We start from the raw sequence: 21,970 nt of genomic DNA on the forward strand, positions 1-21,970 counted from the left end.
ATTGGGGTAAGCAGACTGGACTAAAGAGACTTTACCCAGGACCAGGAGAACACATTTAGGAAGAATATATGTTTTATTTAACTATCGATTTCTAGTGCTAAGTTTTTTTTTCTCTTTTTTTTGCTGAAGCACTTGAAAATCTCAGGCATGTAGGCAGGATGAAAGGACAAAAGCAGATAAACTGAAATAGCTAAATGACCAATAACAAAACTATGTCATTTCAAAACCGAATAGAAATTATTATATGTTCAATGTTTTTCAAAGCTTTTAAAAAAAGCAATGAATTGAAATCGCAGATCAGAATACAATTGAAAGTTTGTGGTACTGCCAATCACTAATTTTCCTTTGAACTGACAATGAACAAACAGAGCTATGCCTGCAGGTTTTGATTATGAAGTACTCATAATCATGGATGGCTTAGGGGTATAATAGCTCATATATGAAAAGTGCCATGATTCGTTATCAAAGAGCTTATTATTATGAAAAGTATATTTTTTGAAAAATTTTACTGGACAAAGCTATTGTAGTAAAACTGTTTAATTTTTTGTCTATCTTATGAGCCTCCTTGAAATTACCAAAATAATGAAAAAGGGGTTTACTTCCCATGGACATTGTTGAGTGGTCTTAAATAAGGGTTAAGCTTAACCTGTTTTTGCGAAACCGCTAGTCTATCCCTGGCAAACGTGGACGTGTCTACTGTGCAAACTTTTTTTTTTTTTTTTTTTTTTTTTTTTTTTTTTTTTTTTTTTTTTGTTGCAAGACCACAAATTATAAAGCTGACCAAAATGATGTATCAAATTTTTTACAGTCAGTAGGCCTACTTTAAAAAAGTTTTCTTCCTTGCAAAATGCCTATTACCTTTTCAAGGCAGATATTAATGTTTCAATGAATGGTTAGCAGTGCGAAGCTACTCACCCTTTTCTGTCTTGTTGAACTTCTTAGCCAAGTTTTTAACCTTTCAAGTTCTGAGATGCTTCTTTCTTCAGTAGCAGTGGTTATAGGCAACATTCGAAGAACAGCAAAAAGAAGGGAAAGGGATTGGAAAAGGGCAGGCCTGCATTCCTGAAGAGAAGACAGAGCATAAATGACCTCTCTAGGGTGGATGATTTTTCCCAATTGCTGTGCCAAAGCTCAATCTCTTGCATCAAGCAGTCTGCCTTGGGTATAATGTTGTTGTATATTCGAGGAAAGACTCCAGTTTTATCTGCTTGGGATCAACAGAAACTATCTTAGAAGGATACAAGCAAGGATATGAAAGTGTAGTGGAACATTCCAGTGATGTTCAAGAGGTTGTTGAGCTTCTGAAAAGGAATAAACAGAGAGGTTCCATAGTGAAAAAGCAGGTCCGGACTGTTTGAATGCACAATCCTTCCACCTTTTATTATTGGACAAGTCACTTTAAGTCCTAAAGTATTGGCAAATTGCTTGTGCTCACACTGCCAAAGTATTTGTCAAAAATAGCAGTGAAAGCAGCAGCACTTTTATTCAAGCAAATGTAACGCTTTTACAGACGTCTCTGTATTGCTATTCTCTTCACCATCTTCAAGAAACTGCAGCATATGCTGATAGTGCTCAGAAAAACGTGTTAATGAATTGGAGCACTCAACCCATTGTCCAGTCAGATTTTGGTTCCGCAAATCCGGTAGTAGTTCATTATTTGTTCTTTGAAATTCTGTGTTAAGAGCAGAAAAGCAGTGTATTAGTTGCAGACTGGTGATGAAGTGCCATAGAAATCCTGAAGAGCCGGAATTGAACAGACCAAAGAAATAGCAAGACTGAAACTGTGTGAACTACAGCGCATGTAGATTTATGGTATTATTGTATATAACAGCCGACACCCCCAGTTACTCATGCTGGACTGGTCACTCATCGTTGCTGCTCCATTGTAATCATGACCAACGGTATTTTTCACATCATGCCCTATGCTTTCAAGAAACCGAAGGGTAGACAAAGCAAGACCTTGTTGAGGTAAGTTCGTAGCATACACTAAACCAAGAAAATTCTTATGAAGGTTTCCAGCAGAGGTGTAGCAGACACAAAAAGGTAATTGCTTAATATTGGAAACATCCACGGTTCCGTGAGCAAGCAGTGGAAGCAAGTGCTTGCACTTACTTTTTTCACAATGGGTTCCTGAAGATGTCATGCTCATGTGTCAATCAGATGATTCTGAATTACTGGACAAACATATGTGACATTGCATAAAATGTTTTGCTATACTTTTGTCATCATTTCTTTGGCTCAGTTGCAGAAGAACCCAGATGTTTCTGTCATAATGAGGGGCTCTTCTGTGATTGGATTGGATCTATAATCTTTCATATTCTGATGGGCAAGCTGTTGCCCCCCCCCCCCAAAAAAAAATATTGCAGATTCAACAATTGGGTTCAATTATTACTGTTTTCCTCAACCTTTGCTTTCCTTGCCATGTCTAACTGATTAATGATCTCATCCTGCCTTTTCTTCCCAACAGAAATGAAATTGTCTGTATTTATAATGTAGTTTCTGTGAAACTCTGCTTGTTGATGAATTATGTAACATTGCATCTTTTCAGTTTTTGAAGAGTTTGCGAACAAGGTTGCCTAAGTGCTGCTGGTTACCATTGCCAGCTATTTTGGATGAAAAAAAGCACGGAATCTTCAAAAGCAGCATCTTTAGAATAAAGCAACCAGATGAAACGAGTTAGCCAACTCATCAGAAGGTTCAATTTTTGATTCCCATAGACTGGAAAGGGGCTGTAAGTATGTAGAGTCCAACGACTCTATAGCAGACGAATTTTAGTCATTGCATCAAGTGTTGATGATTTGTTTAAAAAATGACCAATATCGCTTGGAGGCGACGAAGAAGTTCGTGGATGTGTTCTGTAATGTGTCTATAGTGGCAAAACAACGCAAATGACTCGCCAACGTTAATATCTGAGATCCGGGCTCGCTTGGGTGCAAAAACAAAGAAAACAAAAATGATTGCAATTTCTCTTCACTTTGCAAAGTCACAAACCGAACTGATTGAGCAACCACTCTCTATTACTTGTAGTAATTATCTTGAAGCGTAATCATAATAGGTTGTGCAAGCATGGAGTATAGAAAGCAATAGCTTCTGGTTCCTGCTTTATACTTTTTTTTGTCTGCATTTTAAAGCCAATTTGTGAATTGGAAATATATTTTGTGGGGGAGGTAAAGCCACATAATTTCCCACCTTCCTGGATACGGCCCTGGTTTAGGATCTAAGATGAAAAATATTAAGGTACAAATGACGTTAAAATAATTTTTTTGCCCCCCTGAACTCACATTAGGTGTATTCTTGTCGAAAATCAAGACTTTCTAAGGATTTGCTTCTGGCTATTTCAAAATAAAGTTTTTAAGAAAGCATCACATTTTCGTCAGTGTTGCCATGTTGAACCATGAAAATAAATCAGTAAAACTAATTTGTTGAAGTTGGGAATGCATTTTGTCTACAAAATTCAAATATTCATAATTTGTTGATTCCCAAAGATAACTAAACCTTCTTAAGCTGTTTGGTACCATAGGTGTTACCGTATGATGTTATTTTTTCACCAACGTTCTTTTGGATCCCTGCTTCTACCAAAAGTTCCATAACTACATATGAAGATCTTGTTCATTAAAAATTGAATTCCTAATTTTTAAGAATATAGGCTATGGATGTTTAAGTTTCCATCTAACCAATTCAAAAAGTTAAATTTCGTTTTTATTGTCCTTACTTCTGTAAAGAAAATCACCAGAACTTGATAGCTAGTATGGTACAGTAGCTTTGTCAGTTTCAATTGATAGACTGAATTCGATGTCTTTTAAAAAAAAGTAAGTTCAATGTTACTCATCAAAAGCTATGAGCCTAAGAAAATTTGTCTGATTTTTGAAAAAGGCGAAAAACACCCTGAAAAGTCAAGCAATCTTAATGAAAATTATGCTATCAGACTCAGCATATCAAAGAACCGTACTGTATGGGTTTTAAAGTTCCTATCTTCAAAAATGTGGAATTTTGTATTTTTTGACAGAAGAAAAATCATGGATGCGTTTTTTTTTTTTTTTATCTCTCTCTCTTTTAGGAGTGATGATATCGAACTGATAGTCCTAGAAGATCCAGAGAGCACTCATTCGAACAGAAATCAAAAGTTCTAGTCCCTTTTTTAAGTGGCCAAAAAGATCAGTGGGCAACTAGCCCCCCTCCAACGCCCCTTTTTTCCAGAAACGGTCAGAAATTAGATAAAAAGATGAGTTTTTTCAACTGAAAGTAAGGAGCAACGTTAAAACTTAAAACGAACAGAATTTTTTCTTTGTGTGAGGGGGGCTGCCCCTTTCTCATCCCTCGCTCTATACGATAAAGTTTGACTTTTTGTTCTCATTCTTTAAGAACGACACATGAAACACAAGAGCCGTTGAATATGAATAAGAAGTATTTTTAAATAACTTTAAGACTTTAGCGTAAAGAGCAAGGGTTGAGAAAGGGGCAGCCCCCCTCATATACGGAATAATTGTTTGTTTTAAGTTTCAGTCTTAGTCCTTGCTTTCGGTTTAAGAAACTTGTTTTTTTGTTTTTTTAAATACACAAGGGCTGTATTGTGTTAGCTTAAATTTTGTTTTCTTTTTTCCAGAGTGTAGGTATATTAGAATGGACCATCCAGAATACTTGGACCCTCCTCATTACGATGGCTCTCGTCTATTTTTTTGGGTTTCTAAAGCATCCGGTGTTCCTATCGATCTGGTAAGTTTCAGTTTTAATATTCATTTGGTCTGACCATTGACATAGCATTCTTTACTTGAAGTCTTTAATTATGCTGTTCACGTCTTGCTAGCTGTAATGATGGTTTTTATCGTTTTTGTTAGTTTAGGATCAGTATAGAACCCACCTTTCTAAGTGAAGGCCATATTTCGCTTTGCAAAAGCCTCCATGAAACACCTGCTCCCATGAACACGGACGTCTTAGGAACTTATCAGCGCCTTTTCGTATTGCTTTGAATCCCAATTGTCCTCAACCTATTTATGTTGAAAGAATTTTTTTTCTTGGGAGGGGACTGGGTTTGTGTTTGCCCCTGGGTGACCATTCTCTGAATTTTTTAAAATCCTTTACGAAACTTGCTCTCCCCATGTACCTCCTCCTGAAAAAGAAGCCCCAGGATAAAGCCTGGAAAGACGTAGCCAGGGTGTGATTACAGGTCTATTCCCCCCCCCCTCCCACAGAGAAAAATGTCCGTACTTGCAAGAGCTTTGCATTAAGCGTATTTCAGTGTAACCCACTTTTGTCGTTTTTGTTCTGTTCATTTAAAGTATTTATCTGAGTGGTATCTTGTGTGCCCTTTGCCTGACTGGTCAAGAGTCCAAGAAAAGGTTAAATACTCTGATATCACAAATGCTTTCGCTTATTTCAGTCTAATTTTGTTAGTGACAAGCAGTTTGAAAAATGCTGAATGTCCAGATAAATTAAAAACAATATGCCAACTACATCGTAGCTCAATTCGAATGCTTTTACAATCAAAATTTAAGCAAGCCAAAATTTGAGGCTGTCTCGCAAAACTCCCTAAGCAACTTCGGAATTATTTTGATGTGACAGTTGTACCATTATTCTACAAATAGTGATGGCATTCAGCTGGTTTAAATGGGGCCGTTGTCTTGTTTTATGACTTCAGTTTTACGGTCGTTACAACTTCTTGAATGCCGCCTCTGCATATGAAGTAACCCCATTTTAAAATTTTGCTGGTCAGATATGTAGAGATTTGTAAATACTCTGTATGCAAGTATGTGCTTTATCCTCTTTTCGAGGAAATTCCAAATAACGATGGGATAAGCAAGGATGGAATGTGCGATATAAGTCAGTGATGCGGTGAATACATGAATTAGCGATGAGACTAACGTACTATGACCTAGGTTATATACCGGTAACGTTCACTAGGAAACCTCTAGAAAGGGGTAGTGCTCCAAAGGTTTAATTCGGATATTAGTTACTCTGTAGAACAGTAGATGAATTAGCGATGAGACTAACATACTATGACCTAGGTTATATACCGGTAACGTTCACTAGGAAACCTATAGAAAGGGGTAGTGCTACAAAGGTTTAATTCGGATATTAGTTACTCTGTAGAACAGTAGATGAATTAGCGATGAGACTAACATACTATGACCTAGGTTATATACCGGTAACGTTCGCTAGGAAACCTCTAGAAAGGGGTAGTGCTGCAAAGGTTTAATTCGGATATTAGTTACTCTGTAGAACAGTAGATGAATTAGCGATGAGACTAACATACTATGACCTAGGTTATATACCGGTAACGTTCACTAGGAAACCTTTAGAAAGGGGTAGTGCTACAAAGGTTTAATTCGGATATTAGTTACTCTGTAGAACAGTCTCCTGGCAGAAGTTATCTCTAGGAAATTATATCTAAGCTTCTTTAATAGTAAGTCTTATAAGGATTATGTGAATTTTCAATACATCCGCTAATTTTGTGTGTTTTTTTACTGTTAGGTTTTCTTTTTTATAAGAAGAGATTGGAAAGCAAGCTTTTGATTTGCTTTTTGACGTAATGAACCCTAGTCTTAAGTTAAGCAATAATTACAATAAGCTGTGCTTACCTCAATCAGTCAAACTAAAAAATAAACAATTACAAAATATTGACGATTTAAAGGTCAAATCTTTTATCTTATCATGCCTGTTTTCTTTTCGCAGAAAAAAAAACAAGGATTTTTATCACACAGTATTTAACCCTATGGTTTATGTTAGTTTTTTAAATGTTGGTTTATAGAAGAATTTATTTTTTACACATTTACATTCAGTTGCGTAATTTTATCAAAATACTGTGGGGAGGGGGGTTGGAGCCAATTTTCCCAAATCAAGTGAAAATGACAGTGTAAACTGAAAAATGAGTCATATATTACCATAAAGGCAAAGATATATTAAAGAAAACTGACCTGTTTCTCTGGATACTTGAATTATGCAGGCTTACTTAATTTTGACAAGATTTTTTTTTGCAGAAACTAAATTTCAGCTGGGGGGGGGCGAACTTGGGTCTGGAGGGGGCATTTGCCCCCCCCCCTGCCCCATAGCAATTTACACCCCTGTTTAGATTGCTCCATCTTTCTGCAACACCTGATGTAGTTCAAAATGTATTAAGCATTTCGACAAGTTGTCACAGGGGTTTCAATTGTGATTTTGTAACGTTTTATTTTTGTGTTTTTTTTTTATAATTAACTCAGGTATGAGTTAATTATAATAGCTGTTAATAGCTGTAATAGCTGTAATAGCTGTTAATTATATTGAGTTAATTTTTTTTTTTTTTGTCTCAGCTATATAATTAACCCATCCTTCAGATATTGTTTGTTTTCTTCTCATTTAATTAACGACCGCCAAGTTCCAGAACGAACTACTAATCAATACTGAATGCTGAAACTGAAGAAGCACCAAAAGATTTTTTGCACCTGTAGCCAGGAAAAGGACTAAAACACACAACATATATAGCCCAAACTATTTAAGTAAACACCGCCACCCTTTGAGCAGGGAAGGTTTCCTCAGGGGCCCTAACGGTACAGCAGCTTTCTAGCAATAGTAGCAAGATATATTTTGTCGCTCTGAATTGTTCAGTTGGCAAAATGAATAACGTCATAGAATAAAAAAAAAGAAAAAGCTGAGAATGAAGATACATTGCTGATCTTAAGCAGGGTTGCCACCTGGTGAAAAAAATTTCTAGATTCTTAAAAAAAAATAACTGAATTAGCATATAAGTCACTAGATTATTGACTAGAAATCAGTTGAAGTAAAATACTCTTTATCATTGTAATTATGAATTGTTTTGTTTCTTCACCATGTTCTATACAGGCGCACCTATAAGAAGGGGGTAAAATTCCCCACCCCCTAGATATGTAAAAATACCTTTAGATTGATATTTTTTTCTATCCAAGCGAAAATTACCCTTGAAATTTTGAAAAATGCCCTTTCGCATTTTTATGCAGAGAATAGAATACAATCCTTGCTTCCTCCTTGTATTTTCCCGAATTGGTACCTTGGCTTATACCCGATCACTGAAATTTGGTTATCCTTGATTTAATTAAATGAAATATTTGCCTTTTCTTTTTAATTTTTTCCTTGTCGATTTAAAACCCCAGTTTTTTTTTCCAAAAAATATAGAAACTATTTTCTTTTTACTCTAGCTGAGCTAGTATAATTACTGGAACACCAGTGACAATTTTGAAAATGGCCCTTTTGTATTTTCATGGAAAAAATTAGGCCCACCCTTCACAAATTTCGATAAGCATCGGTCTTATTGCTTCGTTAATAAAAAACAGAAGTACTTATTAATTATACGTAACACGCCCAAGAAATAAAGTTATGTTAATCCTAATGGAATATACCAAAATATGATGAAAATAAAATACTTTGGTTTATATAATAATGTAATTTGGATTTTATATTTGCACATTACGGATTGGTGGGGGTAAAGTAACCTAACCTTACCCCCACCCCTTAAGGTGCAAATATTTAGCCCAACATGTACAATTCCAGTGCATTCTGTCACCGTTTTTTCTCTTTATGGCTATGAAACCGGTTTTCATAGATCGCACATTATCCTTGTTATCCTTAGCATACTTTCATTCCCAGACCTATCCTCAGGGGCGGCGTGAGTCATGTTAAATCTAAAGGTATAGTTTTGGTACCTTTCGACTATGTTAAATAAAATGGCTATCTCAAACTTTTGATCGAATAATTTTGGGGAAAAAAGGGACGTGGGAGGGGGCTAGTAGCCGTCCGATCTTTTTGGGCAAATAAAAGGGACACTAGAAATCTGAATTTCCGTTCAAATGAGCCCTCTCTCGATGTCCTAAGACCGTTGGTTCGATAAGATCAACCCTGGGAAAAAAAAACAACAAATTAACACGCATCCGTGATTTTTCTTCTGGCAAAAAGAAATACAAAATTCAATACTTTTGCAGATATGTGCTTGAAACCTCTACAGTAGGGTTTTGTAATACGCCGAATCCAATGGTTTGATTTTAATGACAATTCTTTGACTTTTAGTGGGTGTTTTCTCCCTCTTTCAAAAATCAAGCAAGTTTTCGCAGTTTCGTAGCCTTTATGGGTAAAATTAAGCCTAATGAATCTTATATATTCGGAATCAACATAATCAGCCGATGATATCGATTGATATGAAAATTCTGTTTCGGTTACTATTAATAATAATAATAATAATTTATTTTTAACCCACAATACAGGAAATGAAGTGGAGTAACACAAGAAAAGAGAAAAAAAAATACATTTAACATCAACACAAATAAATAAATATTACACTCAATGGGCTATGGCTACCCGGATAAGAGGGTGGTTAACACCCAAGGGAGCATAAATATTCTCTTGAAGACGGCTACTTTGTCTGACAAAACAACCTACAATATCTGGAGCGCCAAAAAAACGCATAATCCTTCTATTACTGTATCTGCGAGGCAGATTCAATAAAAAATTTGCAATATCGGAAATAGATAAGTCTAATATCGCTAATATCCCCTGGTCGAAACAGGATGTGAAGGCCAGCTGGGAACAAAACCGCATGGTCACCAAAATTCGAGTACAAATTAGCCAGTGCTTTTCTATTATATCTTTCCCTGTTGGGGACCATTTTCGCGTACTCCAGTTTCAGCTTTTCTTTAATATCACTCAATGCCCGGAAACGAAATAATGTAAGCGATTTCCAAGTATTGATCCCAGGCCATCGGAAAGATTCGACACATTTTACAGAAAATAAACCGCAATCAAGCGGCGTTGCTGAAAATTTTGAATTGAACACTAAATATTCTCATTTATCAGTGTTAGGCCTTAATCCAATTTCCCCATATAGCCGCGATACAAGTTGCACAGACTTCATTAAAGTAAACTTTGACCTGCTAACAAGCAGAATATCATCCGCATATGCAATATAGAAGACATTTGACAACCCTGAAGAGTAAGAAAACGGTATATAATATTAAAGACATTCAATAAACAAGCTTTAAAACTATGAGGTGAAAGCACACCACCCTGACGGATCCCAGATTTACCCGGGATTTGAACAAAGGATCGGGAACCTGCCTCAACTGCTTAAATGAATTCTGGTACTATAGTCGAAGCATATGAACTTTTCACAACCAAATATGCCAGAGAAAACCATGCCTGAGAGTGACAAATAGTATCGAAACCTTTAGATAGGTCTAACGCGCAAAAATGAACTTCCGTTTTTAAACGATGTGCTTCTTGTAACACTGTTGCAAGTATACGATGGGCATGCTGGCATCCTATACGCGACTTAAAAAACGAACAGATTTGAATCATAATTCACCTTATCCTGAATAAATGGGAGCAATACATACTCAAATAATTTACTTAAATTACACTCTAGAGTGATAGGGCGGTAGGATCCACAATTAAGCGGATCCTTCCCCCGCTTCAGAACAGAGGTAACGGTACCACACAGGAAAGAGTCAGGCACTAGTGAGCTACTAACACACATCTGACAAAAGCCATGTCGCTCCATTTTTACAGTTCGTTACCACAAACTGTTTGATGTGTTTGCACATGAATCCAAAAACGTAAAGAATATGGTGTTATCTGCGCTTATTAGGTGTTTCGGTTGCAAGAGAATTTGGAGAATTATTGGAGTTTCGATTGGACATTAGAAGTAAAAATTAAAATCATTAGACAATTCCCAGAGTAGATACCACCCTTACTCCCAATCAACTTTAATCATCAAACTACAATCGATTTAATCTATCTCATTATATTACAAATCCTATTATAAAAAAGCACCAAGTCCCATTTTCTTTTTCAATGATTTCCCTTTTTTTTCATTCGGAAAATTATATTTAATGTGTACCTTCTTATTTTCAATGACTTCATTTCTGTTCTATTTTCAGATGTAGATGGTGTATTCATATCCACTATTCACTCCACTTTCAAAGGTTTTAACTCAAGAAAATCTAATTTAGAACTGATAGATGATAGAGGGAAAAAACAATAAATATGAAGACAAAAGTTCGACCTGAATAAATGTTGTGAAATAGGAAAGATAGAATATTTTTGCGATTAACTACGTTCACCTATTATCTTGATGATAACGCTCAGGGGTCTAAATCTGGTATGGACGTATGGTGGGAAATCGGAAGTTTCAAAGGCGGTATGTTTGCATAAATGCTAGTCTGGAACATATTAGGAATTGTAGTTAATCACTCTTTTCCGTTTTTTTTTATTAATCAGCTTCCTGTATGATTTATTCGATTGAATCAAGAATCGACGCTCTATATCGTGAAAAATCACTAGATTTAAAACAAAATCGCTAGTTTTAGAACACAAATCACTATAAATCACTAGCTAGAAGAAAGTCAGTAGGCAACATAAAAAATCACTAGAAATAGTGATAAATCATAAAATAAGAAAAAAAATGATAAAATAAAATAAGATGAGGTTGGCAACCCTGGTCTTAAGTATGCTTTACTAGTCCATTGGTGGACAAAAATGTTCAATAATAATTTGGCTTAAGAACCGTTCATTTGACATTGAACAGTAGCATCCGGTCCAACCTTCAATTTGATTATTTCATAACCTTGGGAAATCTTTCGAAATAATGTACAATTAAACAAAACCGTACGCGTCACGTTTTTGGCAGCCATTCTTATTAATTTGTTGAAGTGAACTGCAAGTCGATTGCAAAAATTTTTAGTATGCTTGTACCAATTTAGAATGGGAATATTATCAACTTCTGTCTAATAAATACCAAAAAGTTTCAAATTTTCTCACCATCTGCCTTAAACATTACATAAAAAAGGTAGTTGAAACATTTGAGAACCGGCGTGGTGCCATTAAAGTTTGGTGGGACTTGTGCATTATATTTAACCCATCGCTATACACGAAATAAGTCAAGTTTGGTTAATGCTAATGAAATAACATAGGATGAAAATATAATAGTTTAGAAATAATTTTGGGCTATATATTTACACATTAGGGGGGGGGCGGGGAGTATAGCATAGCTTATATTAAATACGGAACCTAACCTAGGTACCCCCCCCCCCCCTAAACCCCGAAAAACAACAGTTTAAATATTGTAAACGCGATAAGAAATCACGCTTTGCAATCCCTTTATCTAGCAAATACCCGTTTGTCTGTTTTTTCCTTGTACAGTCTATAGCGCTGGGTTTGATATAATGAACCAGTACCAGTTGGGTTAGTAGCTAATTGGCCCCTGGAGGGGAAGGGCGTCAAACCAGCCATAGGTCCTCTCGCCTTCTGGAAGGCCAAAAACATAAAAGTTGCCCGATGTTTTAACTCCGTCTCCCATTTTTTTTTTTTTTCGCAGACCTGTTAACTCGTCTCGAAAGCAAAATCTGTGTAGCTGGGAATTACTGAGCAGAGAATATCTCCCGGTATTAGTTACCAGCTGATTTAGAATAAAAGTTAGTTGACTCGGCACCTCTAAATTATTTTCTTAAAAGAGGACTACTAAACATGTTCTTGATTAACGGTTAACAGTTATATAGCTAATTGACACTTTTCATTTTGATATTGTGATCAGTTAAATTTTTTCATACAAATTTTAGAAGTGCGCTCAAAACTGTAAACGGACGTAAATTAGCCTACCCCAAATGTGAGAGGGGTGCCACCCCTCATAATCCCTCTTTTCGCTAAAGTTTAACTTCTTTTTCCCAATACGCCGAGAATGAATGTCTTCATTTAGGTGTATTGGCTTTTATCAGATCAACTGGTTTAAAGACAAAATTAAGCTTAATAATTAACAACATGCCATAGTTTAATAGATTATAATAACTTTAAACTGGAAAAATGAATAATCTTTTCTTTGCGCCTGAGTTATGGAGAAGATAGGGCGTGTACAAAATAAACGAGTGTCATTGTAGAATTTTGAAAATTTGCGTCTTACTGAAAACCGAGAGATTATCGTCTTTCAGGAATCACGTATATCAGGTGCCAAGCATGACGAAAGTATGCCATGCTTATCTGAACTCTGCCAGCGTTGCAGGGAATGCAACGTGTGGTGGAATTGTGTGGCACACGTAGCGGTTCGAGATGTAAAGCAAGTGGTGGAAAGCAAGTGACCCCTTGCTCAAACACAAAACAAGATATTATATGTTATGGAGTTGAAATATAAAGCACTTTACTGGATATCTTTCTGTAGAAAAAAAGTATTTTAAGATATTTTCTATTTAATTTGAATCCGAATTATATGATACTATGTAAATTTTCATTCTGTAGGAAAATATGAAGTAAAGGTGCCCGAGCAATATTGAAATTACAGACTAGCTTCAGAAATTTGCGCTATAGCTTGAAATTCCCGTATTTTAGGCAAAACGAACAGATTTTTTTTTAGTTTGTTATGGTTTATTGGCTCTTAATTTCTCAATCTTTTAGAACCACTGTGTCGATAACCACTGAAAAAACGTATCCATGATCATTCTTAAAAACAAAAAAAAACTTTTTTTCGTAGATAGGAGCTTGAAATCTCTACAGTAGGGCTCTCAGATATTCTGAATCTGATGGTGTGATTTTAGTAGGATCGCATGACTTTTTGGAGTTGTTACCCCTTTTTCGAAAATCAGGCAAATTTTCTCAGGGTCCTAGCTTTGGGTGGGTGATACTAAACTTAATCAATTTTATATACTTGAATTCAGAATTGAAAGCTTATTTTTTTTGTATTTTTAAATTTTTTATTTCGGTTGCTATTGGACTGAGTCCATCCTTACTTAAAGTTCGTTACCACGAACTGTTTGATCATAATTGTTACCGTCGAAAATCGACTTAAAACTTTTCGTTCTAACAGAAAAATGCTCCGAATCCGGAAAATCTTTGTTTTTCCTGCTTATCCCACAGAAGAAAATTGCGTCTTTTTTCCTTTAAGTATTTTTGGCTAGAGTCTATATCGTTATAAAATTCTAACTGGGTCATAGAAATAAAAAGTTCTCTTTGTAGAAAGGGTCCTTGAAATTATTCTGAAAAGATATTATTCTGAAATTATGATATAGTGTTGCCTCTGATAACGATTTGTCAAAAACAATCTTGTATCCACCTCTTGGGATCAAACAGATTAAAAAAAAAAAAAAAAAAATGGTGTCGCAGATATTTAACCCTAAATCCGACGAGGGCACAGCAATATCTGCCTCTTCTGTGGCATAGTTTTAATCCTTTATGCCACTCCACTGAAGAAAAAACTTATTATTCAAATTATTGTCTGATTTTAGGTATTTCTAGACTAGAGACTAAATTATATGAAAACTTCAGCTGGTAGCAGACTTCCGAAACTTCAGAGAGCAGCAGAAATACAGTTTAAGAAACCCTTTAAGGGTTCTAAATGGAATTGGTGAAAACAATGCTTTGACATTACATGGTGCACCAAGGTCAGAAATTGCAGAGCTCTCATTGGATCTCTGGTTAAATGTCTGAGACATATTTTATTTTTATTTTTTTGCTTACTAGAAGTGAATACTAGATTGCTTCGATTACCCCTTTGTAAAGGTTGCATTGCCTGTGCATTACGTAATTTAGAAAATACACTAAATGGCCAATCGAAGGGAATATTTTCGAGTAGATCGACTTCACTTAATGTGGACCTCTTAAGTATGGAGGGAAAAAGGAAGTAGTGGTGGCATGTATGGTAGAAACAGCCACATGGCTGAAATTCCAGTTCGATGCAGCCTGCTGTCAATGAATACCCGGAAATGAAAAATTTAGGGAGGAGATATGGTCAAAACAATAGCACAGGAGGTTTCTGATCCCTTGTCAGAATTCATTTTATATCTCTAAAACTGTTTTTTGGGGGTTGGTACTTACTTCTCAAGTTTTGACTTGGGAAGGGGAAGGTTGATCAAAAGACACGAAGTGTATTTAGCTTATCGAAACAGCATAGCTCCAGTATCTTGGCTACACCTTCTGGGATGAAGTTGAAACTTCCAGGTTTAGGGCTATCAAAATAGCATATCTGTAATATCTTGGGAATGGCTTGAGGTGCGCAGGTCAAAATTTCAAGTATTGTTGGGGGCAAAAGTGAAAATTTTTGGGGAGGGGATAAGGGGACCTCAAATTTTGTGTTTTGGAGGCCTAAATTTTTGTCTCTAATCCATCTAGACATTTTTACAATAGAATCCCTCATTAAGTGTCTAAATAGCGAGGGAAACTTCAGAGGAGAAGTCAGAGTAAGGGGCTGTATAAAATGTGTTTTTTTTCGATCCACTCACACGTTTTTTTCACTAGAATTCTTCATCACAAACCTATGATTTATTTACGGTAAACTAACAAGTTAAATCAAAAGATGTAAAAGATATACGTTGTAGGGGGATCGACAGCATTTTTGCAATATCCTGGAGACAGTTTTGGGAATCAAGCTTAAACTTTCGGGGTATATTAGGGGATAAGTGGACCTCTTTTGGCTTTGGGGAGGAGGTGAAAGGGGAAGGGTCTAGAGACTTGGTCTTCAGTCTGTAAAATTTTGGTACTATGAGCTGCAGTTGGACTATAATCAATTCCCGATTAAGCTGCGATGTAGAATGAAAGAACCAAATGTACCCAGTTTACCAAGATAGCGTTTTTGCATATCTCAGGAACAGCTTTCGGGAATAAGTTGAAATTTTCAGGGAACGTTGGGGTCCAAGTGAACCTCGAATATCGATTTGGGAGGGGCAGATGTGAATCGAAAGGGACTATACCATTGTTATAAAAACGGTATATCTGAGACATCTTGGGAACGTCAAGCTGGGAGTAAGCTTAAACATCGGGGAATGTTGGGGGAAGGGAGGAGGCAAGGGGCATTCATGTTTTGTATATTCAGAGGAAAGAGATATATGGGTGAAAAAATGTACGTCTCCGATCCTCCTTGAAGTTTTCCTACAATTAGTCCAAGTGGAACTGCCAATCTATTCGTGGTCAAGTAGAGGGGGGGAATAAATAAAAGACAGCATATTAACCGAGGCAATCAGAATAGCTCATCTTGGTATCGTGTTGGGGGATCGGATAAAACTTCCAGAAAGTATTTTAATAGGGCAGGGGGAGTCAAAGATCATGTGTTGGGGAAATAGATAAGGGTACAAAATCATTTGTGTCTCATATTAGTTCATCCAAAAACAGACAGACGATTTTTCTTGAAACCTTTATCCTTGTATCCGTAAGCTAATCTGGTCGAGGTTGCTCTTGTGCACACAAAAAAAAATTGAAGAAAAACTGTTTAGCTCGAGAACGGGCCCAAAACTTTTTTTCTGATCACCCAAGATTCGTAATATTTCTTATAAGCCCAGTTGCTCAATTCTGAATGTTTTCGGTTTCTCCAGGTACAAAGATTAAAAGACTTGAGATGCACAAAAACGGGACCTTATATTTCGTCTCTCAGATCAGCTTCAGGATGGTACACATAAGTTTCTTGGCCTGAAAGACCCAAAAAACAAATTTGACACAAATTTTTAGCTTCAATGGTTCGTGATGCCCCGAAAGGGGGGGGGGAATTTTTTTTGTCTCTGATAGGATTGTAATTTACAGGGTATACAGACAGGGCCAAGTAGGCCAGGTAAACATATTACTACTACTACTTCTAACAACTCACCGCAGCACTAAGCCGCCTGAGGCCAAAACAGCTACGTATATAAAAGTAATTTGAAAAATAATTGTTCTATTTATTCATGGCTACCAAAATAGGTCCAAATGTGTTTTTTCCAGAATTGGTTAGAAACCTACTGGGCCATACAAGTCTACGATGAAAAAATGTTTTTAAAAAATCGCATATATCAATTCGTGAAACCCTAAAATGGGTCAGGCATTGTCTTTTTCCAATTGATGTGATACTTTCAGGGTAAATAAAGTTGAATAAGGGGACTCAATGAGAACAATAAATTTTACAAGAAAAATGTGAGTTTTATCTATTATAGTGCGAAAAATTAGATTTTGTTTTCTATCACTATCTGCTTTAAAGTTTCAGGCTATGTTTACACTTTGATTAAAATTTCAATTCCAAAGGAGCCATAAATAAGACAAAAATTAAGGAAACAAATATAGTTGATTTTACTTCCTTTTTTTAAGAGAACAAGACTTTCACTGTTGGCTGTCAGACAGTTAAGCGCAGTGCTAATACTTGTTATGTGGAATTGATTAGTGAGGAGTCACTGAGTTTTAAAGGTCGTATTGCATATGCAAGTAGTAAACTAGCTGAGAATGTTGATATTACTAGAAAATGTTAGCATACTTTTCCTAGTAATACGCTAAGAATGTTGTATTTCTCTAGGGTTCATCCATGTTTGTTACATTGTTGTTTGTTTTGGTAAAATAAATTTTGCAAGTCACCTTATTCCTCTTCGGGTTATTCAGGGTATGGATTGGAGAGTTTTGAGTGATGATACATGACAGCTGGAATGTATCAGTAACGCTTCGATACGATGAACTTCACGTACTACCTTTTGCAGAATTTTGTAAATTTTGTAATGCTTTGTTTGTGTACTATTATCCTCACGAACTATTGTCTCTGTTTTGTTCTTCGCTTTCCACATGTGCAACATCTCTTCACGATTATGAAACTCACTTACTTAGGTCTTCCCACGTCTAGAGGCGCATTAGGCAGTAACAGTAGACTCAGTGGGTCTTGTACCTGGGACCACAAATCTTTCAGCGCAATTCGAAGACTCGTTGCCTCTATCTCATGGGATTGACCCAGTATGTTGGGTTGTCTTCCCCTCTTTCGAAGACCTGTGGGATCTCAACACCATATATCGTGTGGAATACAACTTTCATTCGCGTGGATCATATACTCCAGTATCTCCATCTCCTCATTCTGATCTTTTTTGGCCACCATTGGTTGTTCAGTAAATTCCGTTATCTAAGAATTCGTCACTCTTGGTACAGTGGATCGCAAGGATTTGCATAAAAAAATGTTTTCCAGGTTGAGTAATCGTTTTCTGCGTTCTTTGAAAGATTCCATGTCTTGCATTCATACATAAGTAAAGAGAGTCCATTACTCCTAAATTGTCTGAGTTTCAGCTTCTAGGAGTAGTTTTTGGATCTTCAAACGCTCTTTAGCTGAGAAAATGCTGCACCTGCATGCGCTCTGCGCAATATGACTTCTCTGTCATAATTCCCATCTTAAGACGCTGTACTGCTTAGATATTTGAATGCTCTGACCTCTTTGATATCGGTATCGTTGTATTGGATGCGTTCGCCAAGGTCGTTATAACTCCATTTGACATACTTCTTGTTTTATCAACATTTATTTGTAGACCAGTACGGGCAGCAAGAGCGATTTCGTCGAACTTGTAATCATGTAATTGACGCTCAGAGCTTAGTTGAATGCCTCCTCTCAAATGACAGCGGCGAATAACAAATTAAGTATTGCAAAGAATGTCAGGGATAGCAAACATCTTTGGCGAACTCCAGTCATGATTTGGAACCCCTCTGACATAGCACTTTCCGTCTGGACTGCACACACTTGTACGGAATATAGACTTTAATCATTTGAATAATTTTTTTTAGGAATTCCATAAGCTAGGAGACTTTTCCACTTAGCCTTTCGGTTCGCGGGGTTAAATACTTTCAAAGAGTCTATAAATACTTAAATAATCTACACTCATTATTCGTCCAATTCTTCTGGTAGGACTTGGTCTAATAAAACTTAGTTCTATTCTGATAAGGAGACCGGTGGTTATAACTACTACATCAAGATTTAGTATTAGAAATGTTTAGCCTCTAATTCGGGACAATTTGTTGAAGATGTTCTTTCAAATTCCATAAGTTATTGTAATTGTATTGTTTTGAAGTTAACGAATTTGGTGCGTTGTTCTCATAGATCTAAGTTGCTTAGCCTTTTGGGGGGATGGTGGCTGATAGTGTAGCTGTTTAGATATGGGTTTCTCTGTGCTGTTTGAGTGTCTAAGGCCGAGTAAGTCAAGCTCCTTTTGTGTTTTCTTTTTTTCGTAGTCTTCCATATTTTGTCTTGTTTTTAACTGAATTGCTTTTATTAATGTTGCGTTTAGTCCCTTTCTGTATATTGCCTCTAGGCTTTGTTAATGATATATATATATATATATATATATATATATATATATATATATATATATATATATATATATATATATATATCTTTAACTAATAAATCCAATTGTTAATATGATTACAATTATTAAAAATAAATGACCTCGACACATATTTAGATCAACCAAAATAATGGTTACCATTCCTGTATCAGCTTTAAGTCAAAGCTCGCTAGGCGGTTTTTTTTTTTCAAAACGTACATTTAAAGTTTTGGTTAGTTTGGATCTTCGTTTCCTCAATACTAGATTGCAGCTCTTACTGTAACCATGATTTATGTATGATTATATAACGATGATTATCTGAATCGCGTGGTCTCCCGGTAAATAGAACAATACCTATATTTCATTTAGTTCAACCGATACTTATTGACTGATATATTTTTGATTTTCCCCACTCCTCAGTATCTTCTTTTACCAATAAACACAAACCGTTTTCCAAATCGCTCTTACTTTGAAGTAATTTTACTTCAAAAAGTAAATTACTTCGAAGCTTACTTTGAAGCTCCTTACTTTAACGAACTGTAAGTAAGGAGCGACTTGGCTCAATAGTAAACCATCAAATTTAGTGTTACCCATCAAAAGTTACGAACCTGAAAAATATTTGCCTGGATTTAGAAATAGGGAGAAATTGTTTTTTTTCCAGGGGTGATCGTATCGAAATAATAGTCCTAGAAGATCGGGAGAAGGTGCATTCGAATGGAAATTAAATGTTCTAACGCCTTATTTAACTGACCAAAAAGATTGGAGACTAACCGCCCCCTCCCACGCCACTTTATTAACCAAAGTTATTTGATCAAAATTTTGAGATAGCCATTTTGTTCAGTATACTTGAAATATCAAATAATTTTGTGTTTAGGGGCAAAATGACCCCCCCCCCCCCCAGTCTCTGGGATGAAACTTGTAAGCTATTAAATTTACCCATTATTGAGCTATTTTATTTGTTATTTGGAAGTTTACAGACATTTTTATGGGGGGGGGGATTTTGTGCCTGGGGTGGATTTCCATAGGGATAACCTTCTTCGGGGAGAGAAATTTCTGGGGGGTGAGTTTTCAATTTTATTTAATATACCTAAAAATACAAAAAAAAGTATTAACCCCCAACAGAGAGCAGAAGTCGTAAGGTTGGATGTATAAATAATAGGACATACACAAAACAAAACATCTCGTCATAATAATAGTAATAACAGCAAAATTAACTTAACTAATAAAAAAAAATAATAACAACAAAAACCTAGAAAACAAGGAATAAAAGAAAGGAAGGGAGAAAAGAAATGCTGGGTAGAAGGGACATGTGAGGCCAACCCATCGTGGATACAAAAACAAAACATATAATGAAAGATATCATAAATTTTTTTAATTCCATCATTAAAGGTAAATAAACAAACATTAAAAAACAGTCTTTAGTAATTGCTTCTTTAAATACAACTGAGAATTTTGTGATTGATACATCTGAGTTTTATCATTCAGCTTATATTTATTCGCCTAAGTGAAAATCTTGACCTTTCACATCTTCCAAAAGGAAGTCGATATAATCCCGCCCACCGACGAGCCGAATGAGGGGGCAAAATCAACAGAGATTTATTATAGAAACAATTTTTTGGATTTTGAATTTGAAAATGCCATAAGGAAATATTTACATCGGTATACGTTTTAAATCCGACAAATTTAGGAAAAAGAACATCGTTTTTGTTTCAGATGTATTTTCAAGTTTTGATGGTCTATGTAAAAAAAAAATCCAAGTATTCTTACTGTCCTATTTTGTAGTACCTGTAATTGTTTTAACACATACGAAATTCTTTTTAATTGTCTTACACTTTCTTTGCCAACTCAATTTTGCATGCGGAGATGTTCCAGGGGAATTATCTGGAGGCTGTTTTCGCGTATTTTTATTTCTGGAAAATAATTTCCACGGAAGGGGGTATTTCCAGAGTGATTGAGAAACCGATTAGAAATTAAAGTCTTTTTCAAATGAAAGTATGGCAAGGAGAATTTTTGAAGCTGAATTGTCCGAAAGAAATTTTACGGGGGGGGGGGGTGAACTGTCTGGTGAGAATTTGACGGGGGGGGGGGTCCACTCTCTGTTGGGTGGAATTTCCACGGAGGTGTTTCCGTGAAGGGGGCGGGTATACTTCGTGATAGGTACCGCAGATTTACTGGCATTTTTTGAAAAACGATCAGAAACTAAATAAAAAAAACGAGTTTTTTTTAAACTGAAAGTAAGGAGCAACGTTAAAACTCAAAACGAACATATATTATTCCATTTATGAAGGGTTGCCCCCTCCTCAATACCTTGCTCTTTACGCTAAAGTGTGACTGTTTGTACCATTTTTTTTAAGATGACTACTGAAACACAGGGGTCGTAGAATAAGAAGCTTTTTTAAAAGTGCTAACAGCTTTAGTGTAAAGAACAAGGCAATGATGAAGGGGGAACCCTTCATATACCGAATAATTTCTGTTTGTGTTGAGTTTTAATGTTGCTCCTTACTTTGATGTAAAAAAAACTCGTTTTTTTATTTAATCATAGAAGACACGTAAACACTTATGGACACTGCTGTCTATAATGTATAAAAAAATCAACATTAAGTTTATTAAATAAAATAAACTAGTTTTTGAATTAAAAGTAAGGAGCAACATTAAAACTTTAAATGAGTAGAAATTATTCCGTAAATGAGGCGCACTGCCCTGTCCTCAACCCCTCGCTTGTTACGCTGAAGTTCTTAAGTGCTTTAAAAAATATGTTTATTTCAATCCAAAGGTCCTTGTGTTTCCGCAATCGTACTTAAAAAATTTTGACTGAGGGGGCAGTCCCCCTCACATACAGATTAATATCTGTTTATTTTAAGTTTTGATGTTGCTCCTTACTTTCAGTTGGACAAATTTATTTGATGTATTGAATTTATGATTTTCAATTCAATTTTTGAATATTCTTTTTCAAATCATGTCCT

At 35.9% G+C, this 21,970-nt stretch overlaps 1 protein-coding gene across 2 annotated transcripts in view; it reads left to right on the forward strand.

Annotated features, from left to right (window-relative positions):
* The window catches only part of oys (lysophospholipid acyltransferase 6), a 105,000-nt gene that overhangs the window by 17,810 nt on the left and 65,220 nt on the right, over positions 1-21,970 (forward strand). The window contains exons 1-2 of one of the 2 annotated variants that reach the window (XM_089105599.1): positions 4,645-4,713; positions 14,208-14,363. Coding sequence is in view for 1 of the 2 variants with exons in the window: in XM_089105598.1 (XP_088961724.1) it covers positions 4,621-4,713 (93 nt within the window). In the remaining variant the exon portion in view is untranslated. Of the gene's footprint in view, positions 1-4,603; positions 4,714-14,207; positions 14,364-21,970 lie in introns of those variants that run through there. The other variant, XM_089105598.1, reaches the window with a different exon arrangement.

Source organism: Artemia sp. Qi Xiang Cuo, chromosome 19 (assembly GCF_049724085.1).
Source record: "Artemia sp. Qi Xiang Cuo chromosome 19, ASM4972408v1, whole genome shotgun sequence".
NCBI classification, from domain to species: domain Eukaryota; kingdom Metazoa; phylum Arthropoda; class Branchiopoda; order Anostraca; family Artemiidae; genus Artemia; species Artemia sp. Qi Xiang Cuo.